Source organism: Symphalangus syndactylus, chromosome 11 (assembly GCF_028878055.3).
Source record: "Symphalangus syndactylus isolate Jambi chromosome 11, NHGRI_mSymSyn1-v2.1_pri, whole genome shotgun sequence".
Taxonomy (NCBI): domain Eukaryota; kingdom Metazoa; phylum Chordata; class Mammalia; order Primates; family Hylobatidae; genus Symphalangus; species Symphalangus syndactylus.
The window spans coordinates 60,048,794-60,059,752 of NC_072433.2; the positions used below are offsets into that span (position 1 = coordinate 60,048,794).

The window sequence follows — 10,959 nt, forward strand, 5'->3', positions numbered from 1 at the left end:
TGAGCACAACTGGTTCTCATGTGTTGATACAAGACAACCAAAGACCAGCTCTGGGAGGGAGAAAAACAGCAGGGCAATTACAGTGTCTCCCACAGGTGCAACCAGAGCACTCTGCTGCAGACATAGAGTCTCATAGTTTTATGGGACTTCCTACTCCATTCCATCTTATATCAATGTTTGAACATCTTACCATGAAAACAAGCTTGCTCTTAGAATCCTCGAATGCATTCACACTCTAGGAAGGCATATACTGTTTATTATTTTTACATTATCTCTTCCCTACCCCATCAAGCCTCATCATCCTAGCATGCACCCAGGAAATCAGCAAAAACCTATTTAAGAGTCCAGACTTCAAGGGTCCCTCACAGTATTGGGCATCTCTTGTTTTGCCCGAGCAGAGCAGACCACTCATTTCCCCTTATTCTGCTAATTGTATTTCATTTTCCTTTAAGCAACCACCTTTCACTCCATCCTGAATCCTCAGACCTTATTTCCCTGGCTCTAGGAATTAGCACATGACACAGGCCTGGCCACTCAGAGTGTTCCATTCCCCTAGACGTAGGGATGAGACCCCAAACAGATCAATGACACTCTCCACTTGGAATTATTGGAATAAGTAAATCTCTTCCCGTTGGGTTACTGGGTTAGCAGGATAGAAGCCTGGAGCTGATGTTGGTCATCTCCATCACTAGGAAAGAGCCTTCCTGAAAATCAGGCTTACAGACAGAAAAAGCTGAGCTAGGAGATGGAGAATAACTGGGGCCTGATGACATCATTTGTGCCCTTGGATCCAGCTGTGCCTAAAGGCAGATACTTCCGGACTTTTTAATTACATGAATTCATAAAATTTATTTCTGACTTAAGTCACTTTGAGTTGGGTTTTCAGTGATTTGCAACCAAAAGATTGCTGGCTGATTCACAGTTCTCAGACCAAATGCGCTAGACCTGGCATCCGGTCTGTGGTCTGTTAGGAACCGGGCTGCACAGCACAAGGTGAGTGGCAGGAGAGCTGAAGCTTCATCTGTATTTACAGCCACTCCCCATTGCTTGCATTACCGCCTGAGCTCTGCCTCCTGTCAGATCAACAGTGGCATTAGATTCTCATAGGAGCCCAAATCCTACTGTGAACTGCACACCCAAGGGATCTAGGTTGTGCACTCTACATGATGGTGAGTTGTATAATTATTTCATTATATATTACAATGTAATCATAATAGAAATAAAGTGCATAATAAATGTAACGCACTTGAATCATCCCAAAACCATCCCCTGTCACCCATCCGTGGAAAAACTGCCCCTGATGCCAAAAAGGTTGGGGACTGCTGAGCTAGACTTTAGTACACATCCTTCCAGCTTTCTTCCCTTGGCCCTAAATAGAGTTAGAAGCAAGAATACAGTTTATTGGCGCCCTGCGTCCATGCATCCATGAGGGCTTTGGGTGAATTCCAAGGAGATACTGGTTGCAGGAGCAAGCCCAAGGCACAAATGGAGTCACTTCAGGATCCGGATGCTCATTTTTTGCTCAACGTCCATCTTCTCTAAAGACTGAGGGAAAAACACATGGCAGGAAAGAGGCTTGACCTCAGCTCTCCATGCTCCCAACCTCCTCCCCCAGGGTTCTACCCATTCCAGAGACCCCACCATTCCCAGGGAACCCCTATCTTTCTGCCCTCCTGAACATTTCCCATGTCTGTCTGCCCCAGGGACTCCTGATCTCAACTCCCCAATCCCCAAGGGCACTCTGACCTTGGTGAACTCCACGAAAGACACAGCCCCATCCCCATCTTCATCAGCCTCCTGCACTGTGCGGTCAGCGATGTTCTCCAGCTGCTCTTCTGTCACCTGTACCCCGACCATCAGACGGAGAACCTGGGAGATGAGTGAAGAGGCAGCCATAAGGAGGGGTCACGAAGGGTGCTACTCTGCATCTCCTAAACCTTGCCCACCTCATCCCAAAAGTTATTACTAATTTTATAATCCATCTTTCATCCATTTTTCACCATATCCCCCCAATAATTTTCCCTACTGCTTCAACAACCAATCTCCTATCTCTCACTCACCATCCTGCACTACCCTCAAAGTATGCTCAAACTCATTACCCAACTTTATCACCCAACCTCCATCCATCCTCCACACCATTCTCCACCTTAGCCACTAAGGGTTTCTAATTCCATCCTCATTCCATCACATCTGTTCCAGAGTTTCTCGATCTTGGCACTATTGACATTTGGAGCCAGATAACTCCTTGTTGGAGGAGGCTCTCCTGGGTATTGCATGATATATAGCCACATTCCTGACCTCTACCCACTAGATGCCAGTAGCACACTCTCTCCCCCATTGTGACAACAAAAAGCATCTCCAGATATTGCCAGATGTTCACTCAGGGAGCAAAATCACCCCCCGTTGAGAATCACTGATCTATTCCCAACCTCATAGTCAACTGCTCCCCACTCCGACTCCCAACAAACCCACACTCCAACTCCACCCATTCCCATTTCCCAACCAATACCCCAATTATCTGCGCTCCAGTTCCCCAATCATCCCACCCCATCTCTCACACCATTGCATTTAACCATCCCATCCCTCACACATCACATCTCTTGCTCTCCCTTTCTGCCAACCTGCAGCATCTCATGCCTGGAGATCTTCCCATCGCGATCCAGGTCATAGAGCTGAAATGCATCTGGGGAGAGGGTGGGAGGGGAAAAGGAAGGAAGGTCTTCTCTGGCTCTCTTCCAGCAGAAGGCCACCCTGGAGGAGGGGGGAGGTTGTCAATGGGCTCAGGGAGGGAGTGGGAGACTCCTGGAGCCTGTCCCTGGTGTGGGTACATCTGCATTCTCACTTGGGCAGGTCCTCACAAACTCACAGTGAAGTTTGTTCCTTCTGCTGTTGAGAGGTTCAGGTTTCTTGGGGTCTTGGGTTTCTGTGTCCTCGTCTTCTATAGGGCGAAAATGAGCCAGGACCCTGACAAAGCCCAGGAAATCCACTCGCTGGCTCCTGGGGAGACGGGGCAGAATGGAAAGAGGTGGTGGTCACCTTGGCCATCACTCTGCCTCAATCTCTAACCTCCCCTCCAGCCCACTCACACACCTGTTTTCCCGCCTCCACCTCCCCCCGCCCAGCAGGCCTCACCCATCGGGGAAGAAGCTTTCTATAATGCGGTCTCCCAGGGGGTTCACGGCGAGCGCCCCTATCTGCTGGAGATCCATGCGGCTGCAAAGCCAAAGTTCAAAGAGGGTAAGGCAGAGATGCCAGATGGAGGGTCAAAGAGGGACATGAAGTCAGAGAGACAGAGGCCAGAAGTCATGAGGCCGGCTCCCCCTCACCTCAGGTAGCCCTTCTTGTTCCTGTCCAGTGCCCGGAACCGGTGGTGCAGGCGGAGCAGGCTGGCTTGGGAGACTGCAGGAAGGAGGAGGGGGTGGTGTGTGTGTGAGACGCTGCGGGGCCCGCTCCAGAAACCCGCCCCAATCGGCCAGGAAGATGGGCCAGGGACAGCGGGGGCTGGCTGGAAGGGGCGATCATCCCGGGGAATCAGGGATGGAGCCGGCCGGGGTGGAGAGAGAGTGACACGACCCCGCGAAGATCCAGGTTCAAGACCCGGGCGGCTCGCAACCTCCCGAAAACCAAAGTACCAAAGCCATCCCTTCCATCCCCCATCAGCTCTGCCTTTAGCTTCGATCCGGGCTGGAGGACACCTGGGTGCCTGGATTCCTCTGGACTCCAACCTCGTGCACCCGGATCCTCCCCAAACTTGGAGGCTGGGACCTCTAGGTTAACCCACCCCGAGCCCAGCGATCCCAGGCACTGGGGTCTTGGTCTTCCAGCTCCGGGGAGCCCGGGACCCCAGACTTGTAAGTTGGTCCATCCTTCAACCCAACCCCTTCCCTAGCCCCGGACGCCTGGGTTCGCCCCGTCCCCTCCTCAGCCGCTGGCGCGGGCGCACTCACAGCCGGTCTCTCGCCGAATACTGTCCCCGTCGGGAATGAGCGCGGCGTGGGAGCTGCGCGACCCCATGGCCGAGCTGGAGGCGGAAGAGCCGGAGCAGCCACCCGGACCCACGCGTTCTCTCCTCCCGCCGGAGAGGCGTGGCCGCCCCAGTGGCCCCAGGGGACGAAGGCCACAAGCTTGGCGCGCGGCCAAGCTCCAGAACCCCCGCGTGCCTCGCCTCCCACCCGCGACCCGGGCGAATGGAAAACAATGTGCAGGGTGGCGGGTCAGAGGGAGGCTGCGAACAACGGGCTGTTTCAGCTCCGAGATTTTGTGATCAGCACGGGAGAGGCTGGTCGAGTCCCGGGCCCCGCCTTTCCACGCCTCCCCCGGGGCCGGTTCCCACGGTGCGCCCAGAATCCTGAGCCACCTCCTCCTTCGCGGGCCCCGGGCGCTCCCAACCCCAGGGCGCTCCCCGGCGTCGATGCTGAGGAAGCCTGGGAGACCTGACCTCCTCTGTAGAGACCACGCCCTGCTGGAAGGCGGGTGACCTATGGGGAGGGAATCCTGGGGGAAGGGGGGAGGGGGGAAGAGGCATCGAAGGACTCCCAAAGACAGGGAAGTGGGGAGGGGCGGTGAGATGAAGGGTGTGCGTTAGGTTAGGTGGAAAGAGCACTGGTTTAGGAGTCCTTATTGGAATCCCAGCCGTGCCCGTGACTCTGGGAAAGTCAGTAAATCTTGGTTTCATCCCTTTTGTTCAGTTCACATTGCCTTATTGTTGTTTAATTGAGCCAGTGCTTAAAATTCAGGAGATTTAACCCAAAATCCACATTCTTGGCTTTTCCTGAGAAATCAGAAGTTCTATCACCACCAGGCCCAGAGCTGTCTTCTGGCCACAGTCCCTCCAAGCCCAGTTCACTCCCTTAGGTACCTACTGATCCCGTAGAGCTCCAGACTGGGAATGACTTAGTCCTCTGAAGAGCCCTCCAGAGCCATGGGACTCCTTGGCCCAAGAGAGGGTTACAGACATCACTGGGACTAGGCTTAAAGCAAGAATGACAACAACAAGGGCTCTTGTTTACCACGCTTTGCTAAGCACTTTATGTGCATCCGTTCACACATTCCTTGTAGGCCCTGCTGGGCTGCCTTCTTCTGATTTTATGTGGTGGAGGCTGCCGGGGGCAAGTTGTGAACTAATTATGTAAAGTGTGCATTCTCAGTGCGGTCTCTATCGCACCCCAACGGGGCAAAAAATAAAACGTATTTTTTATGTATAAAGCACAGCATACATACAGCACATAAATAGATATACAATATAGCTGTGATATTGAAATTTCAGGGCAGACGTGGAGGCTCATGCTTGTAATCCCAGCACTTTGGGAGGCAGAGGCAGGAGGATTGCTTGAGCCCAGGAGCTCAAGACCAGCCTAGGCAACATAGTGAGACCCCATCTCTACAAAAAAATACAAAAAAAAAAAAAATTAACCAGGTGTCTTGGCACACGCCTGTAGTCTCAGCTACTTGGGAGTCTGAGACAGGAGGATCACTTGAGCACAGGAGGTTGAGGCTGCAGTGAGCCATGATCACGCATTATACTCCAACCTGGGTGACAGAGTGAGACCCTGTCTTGAAAAGAAAAGAGTCTGGGCGCGGTGGCTTATGCCTGTAATCCCAGCACTTTGGGAGGTCGAGACTGGCAGATCACCTGAGGTCAGGAGTTCGAGACCAGCCTGACCAACATGGAGAAACCCGGTCTCTACTAAAAATACAAAATTAGCCGGGCGTGTGGTGCATGCCTGTAATTCCAGCTACTTGGGAGGCTGAGGCAGGAGAATCGCTTGAACCCAGGAGGTGGAGATTGAGGTGAGCCTAGATCGCACCATTGCACGCCATCTTGGGCAAAAAGATCGAAACTTGGTCTCAAAAAAAAAAAAGAAAAGAAAAGAAAATTTCATGGGGTAGGGGTGAGGGTGGGGAAATTAAAAAGACTCGGGGAGGCATTGATAATGAAAAAAAAAACAGGTCGAGAAACTCATTTGTCAAGGGACAAACACTAGAAGTGTCCACTTTTGAAACTATCTTTAAACCCCTTCCCCCATCATAATTGCACATACATACACAAATTTCCCAGGGGGGGAAACATGCAAGCAGTTCATTACAAGGGCTCAAGTTCATATCCACCCTGGAGAGGGAGAAGCTGAAGAAACAGTCTATCCTCCAGCCCCAGGCAGAGCCCTGAATCAGATGAGCCTTGAAAATATTGATCTAAGAAGTGCTTGCTTCTTTCAGATACCCCCAAGGATTAAGCAACTGGCATAAGGAATGCTTGATTCTCTTTCAGACTCCCCACAAAGACTAAGCATGCGGGAAACCACACTCCTCCCTAATGAAGCCCAGCAATCACTGCAACCCACAGCTGTGAGTCAGGCTGTGCATGTAGTTTGGGTTCAGTTCTGAACCCAGGAGGAGATGAGAGCCCTAAGAGGCTGTGATAAGCACCTCAGGCCAGCTTGGGATGCTGATCTTGGAAAGGGCTTCTCCAGCCTTAATATTGGAGTCAGTGCTACACCAAAGTAAATTAGGCCAAAGAGTAATTAGGCACTCCCATGCACACATCACACACAAGGTTTTAAGAGAGGGCTAGACCAGGTGCAGTGGCTCACGCCTATAATCCCAGCACTTTGGGAGACCGAGGCGGGCAGATCATGAGGTCAGGAGATTGAGACCATCCTGGCTAACACGGTGAAACCCCGTCTCTACTAAAAATACAAAAAATTAGCTGAGCGTGGTGGCAGGTGCCTGTAATCCCAACTATTTGGGAGGCTGAGGCAGGAGAATCACTTGAACCCAGGAGGCAGGTGCTGCAGTGAGCCAAGATCATACCACTGCACTCCAGCCTGGGTAACAGAACAAGACTCCATCTCAAAAAAAAATAAAAATAAAAGAGAGAGAGAGAGCAGGCTATGCTAGAACTCATTTCTGTTTCAAGTACACAAGTGAGACTTAAATCAACTTCACAGTTTTTTCAGGTCATTTAAGCGGGAAGATGCTTTGGGGAAAATTGTATCTGCAGAATCTGTTAGACTAGACTCAGGATGAATATTTGGTTTTTGCTTTTCAGCTATGTAAAAGTTGCTAGTCATTCTTTTTTTTTTTCTTTTTTAATTTTTTGAGACAGAGTCTCACTCTGTTGCCCAGGCTGGAGTGCAGTGGCGCCATCTCAGATCACTGCAACCTCCGCCTCCTGGGCTTAAGCAATTCTCCTGCCTCAGCCTCCCTAGTAGCTGGGATTACAGGCATGCACCACCACACCTGGCTAATTTTTCTATTTTTAGTAGAGACGGGGTTTCACCATGTTGGCCAGGCTAGTCTCGAACTCCTGACCTCAAGTGATCTGCCCACTTCGGCCTCCCAAAGTGATAGGATTACAGGCATAAGCCACCACACCTGGCCGCTAGTCATTCTTGGAGAAGGTTCAACTAGAAGAATGAACAGCCAGGAATAGTCAGGAAAATACAGAACAATTAGCACTCAATAATAAAAAGATAAATGACTCAACTTTTTAAATAGGCAAAGGACTTGAATAGACATTTCTCCAAAAAAAGTATATGTTTAGCCAATAAGTACATGAAAAGATTCCCCACATCATTCGTCATCAGGGAAATACAAACCAACCACAATAAGATATCACTTCATACCCACTAGGATGGCTAGAATTAAAGCAAACAAAAACAAACCTTAGTGAGGCTATGAAGAAGTTGGAAGCCTCATTCATTGCTGGTGGAAAAGTAAAATGGTGCATTTGCTGTGGAAGACAATTTGAAGGTTTCTCAATACACTAAACAAAATTACCATGTGACCCAGCAATTCTGCTCCTAGGTATACACCCAAAAAAAATTGAAAATAGGGTCTCAGGCCAGGCACAGTGGCTCACACCTGTAATCCCAGCTCTCTGGGAGGTAGAGGCAGGCAGATCACTTGAGGTCAGGAGTTCAAGACCAGCCTGGCCAACATAATGAAACCCCATCTCTACTAAAAATACAAAAAAATTATCCAGGCATGGTGGCACGCGTCTGTAATCCCAGCTACTTGGGAGGTTGAAGCAGGAGAATCACTTGAACCCAGGAGGCAGAGGTTGCAGTGAGCCGAGATTGTGCCACTGCACTCCAACCTGGGCAACAGAGCGAGACTCCGGCTCAAAAATAAATAAATAAATAAATAAATAAATAAATAAATAAATAAATAAATAAAATAGGGGCTCAAACAAAAACCTGTAGTGAATGTTCATAGCGACACTATTAATAATAGCCAAAAATTGGAAATAAGCCAAATGTTTGACTGATGAATGGATAAGTAAAACATGGTATATTGGTACAACAGAATATCATTTGGCCATAAAAAGTAATGAAGTATTATACATGCCACAACATGGATGAACCTTGAAAACTCTATGCTAAGTAAAATAAACCAGTCACAAAAGACCACGTACTATATGATTGCACTTATATGAAATGTTAAGAATAGGCAAACCTGTAGAGACAAAAAGTAGATTAGTGATTGCCGAGGGCTAAGGGAGGTAGGTGGGAGTCAGGGATGATAGCTAAAGTGTACAGGGTTTCTTATTTTTTCCTTTTTTTCTTGAGACAGGGTCTCCTTCTGTCACCCAGGATGCAGTGCAGTGGAGTGATCACGGCTCACCACAGGCTCAACTTCCTGGGCTAAGATGATCCTCCCACCTCAGCCTCCTTAGTAGCTAGGACTATAGGCACATGCCATCTCAACTGGCTAATTTTTGTTGGTGTTGTTGTTTGTTTTTTTTGTAGAGATGGGATCTCATCATGTTCCCCAGGCTGTCCTGGGCTCAAGCGTTTCACCCGCCTCTGCTTCCCAAAGTCCTGGGATTACAGGTGTGAGCCACTGCGCCTGATCCCAGGGTTTCTTGTTGAGGTGATGAAAATGTTCTACAATCGACTCTGGTGATAGTTTGGTTGCACATATCTGTGAATCTAATAAAATCTATTGCATTGTATGCTTTAAATGGGCAAATTGTATGGTATGTGAATTATATCTCATTAAAACTTTTTTTAAAAGAGAACAGCACATAGAAGACAGTCAAACTTGACTCTCTAGAGGAAATAAAAGTTGTAACAAGATTTCTGTAGGTGAACCTACAGAGGGATCCTTTTTTGTCTTCTTAAAAACAAACTATAAAACAAAAAAAAATTTGAAAGAAAAAAGTAAACAAACAAAAAAAATAAAAATTAAAAACAGAATAGCCAGGAAAGCTCTGGGACAAAAAGTAATGAGAGTGGGTGACATCAACATCATTAGTCATCAGGGAAATACAAATTCCTCTACCAGGAATAGAGAGGTAAGAAACAGGAATAAAGGGCCAGGCATGGTAATCCAGCACTTTGGGAGGCCGATGCAGGCGGATCTTGAGGTCAGGAGTTCGAGACCAGCCTGGCCAACATGGTGAAACCCCATCTGTACTAAAAATATAACAACTAGCCAGGTGTGGTTGTGGGTGTGTATAATCCCAGCTACTCAGGAAGCTGAGGCAGGAGAATTGCTTGAACCCAGGAGGCGGAGGTTGCAGTGAGCCAAGATCGCACCACTGCACCCCAGCCTGGGAAACAGCGAGATTCCATCTCAATTAAACACACACACACACACACACACACACACACAGAGACAGACAAGAGACCTTGTGTAGTGGCTCACATCTGTAATCGTGGCACTTTGGGAGGCTGAGGCAGGTGGATCACTTGAGGCCAGGAGTTCAAGACCAGCCCAGGCAACATGGCAAAACTCTATCTCTACAAAAAATACAAAAATTAGCTGGGCATGGTGGTGCACAGCCTGTAGTCCCAGCGACTCAGGAGGCTGAGGCGGGAGAATTCTTGAGCCCCAGAGGTGGAAGTTGTAGTGAGCCAAGATGGCGCCACTGCACTCCAGCCTGGGTGACAGAGCTAGACCCTTTCCCATGTGAAAGGTAGGAAGGAAGGAAGGAAGGAAGGAAGGAAGGAAGGAAGGAAGGAAGGAAGGAGAGAAAGTCAGAAATAGGCCCAGGCGCGGTGGCTCACGCTTGTAATCCCAGCACTTTGGGAGGCCAAGGCGGGCAGATCACGAGGTCAGGAGATCAAGATCACAGTGAAACCCCGTCTCTACTAAAAATACAAAAAAAATTAGCCGGGCGTGGTGGCGGGCACCTGTAGTCCCAGCTACTCGGAGAGGCTGAGGCAGGAGAACAGCGTGAACCCAGGAGGTGGAGCTTGCAGTGAGCCGAGATTGAGCCACTGCACTCCAGCCTGGGCGACAGAGCGAGACTCCGTCTCAAAAAAAAAAAAAAAAAAAAAGTCAGAAATATACCCAAATATATATGGGAATTTGGCATTTGATAAAAGTAACATTTCAAATTAGTGATATTCAAAAATTTGGGTCCTCTGTCTTTTGGGAGAAAAAAAATAAGGCTGTACTTTACCTTTTTATACCAAAATATAATCAATTCCAGATTGAATAGAGATTTCAATGCAAAATGAAACCATGTAATACTAGAGAAAATCTTGGGTAGCTGTTCTTATAATACTAAACAGAAGAAGGTCTTCTAAATATGAAACAGAACAAAGAAATCATAAGGAAAAGGTTGACATGGCCAGGCACAGTGGCTCACACCTGTAATCCCAGTACTCTGGGAGGCCAAGGAGAGTGGATCACTTGAGCCCAGGAGTTCCAGACCAGCCTGGGCAACATGGTGAGACCCTGTCTCTACAAAAAATACAAAAATTATCCAAGGATGCTGGCACTTGCCTGTAGTTTCAGCTATTCGGCAGGCTGAGGCAGGAGGATAGCTTGAACTAGAGAGTTCGAGGCTACAGTGAGCTGTGATCACACCACTGCACTCCAGCCTGAGCAATAGAGTGAGACCCTGTCTCAATTAATTAATTAATTAATTAAAAGTTTGACAAATTTGAACTACATGAAAATTAAAACCTCTGTATGGCTACATATACATATACACACACGTATATA

General features: G+C 48.5%; 1 protein-coding gene across 1 annotated transcript; it reads right to left on the bottom strand.

The window, feature by feature from the left end:
- Positions 1 to 239: 239 nt before the first annotated feature.
- CHP2 (calcineurin like EF-hand protein 2) lies at positions 240 to 4,404 on the bottom strand. The gene is made up of 7 exons (XM_055232763.2): positions 3,948 to 4,404; positions 3,327 to 3,399; positions 3,133 to 3,213; positions 2,867 to 2,997; positions 2,622 to 2,683; positions 1,747 to 1,869; positions 240 to 1,545 (listed from the first exon to the last, which is right to left on the bottom strand). Exons 1-7 carry the CDS (start codon positions 4,012 to 4,014, stop codon positions 1,492 to 1,494), a joined length of 591 nt encoding a protein of 196 aa, XP_055088738.1. The 5' UTR covers positions 4,015 to 4,404; the 3' UTR covers positions 240 to 1,491.
- Between the last annotated feature and the right edge of the window lie 6,555 nt (positions 4,405 to 10,959).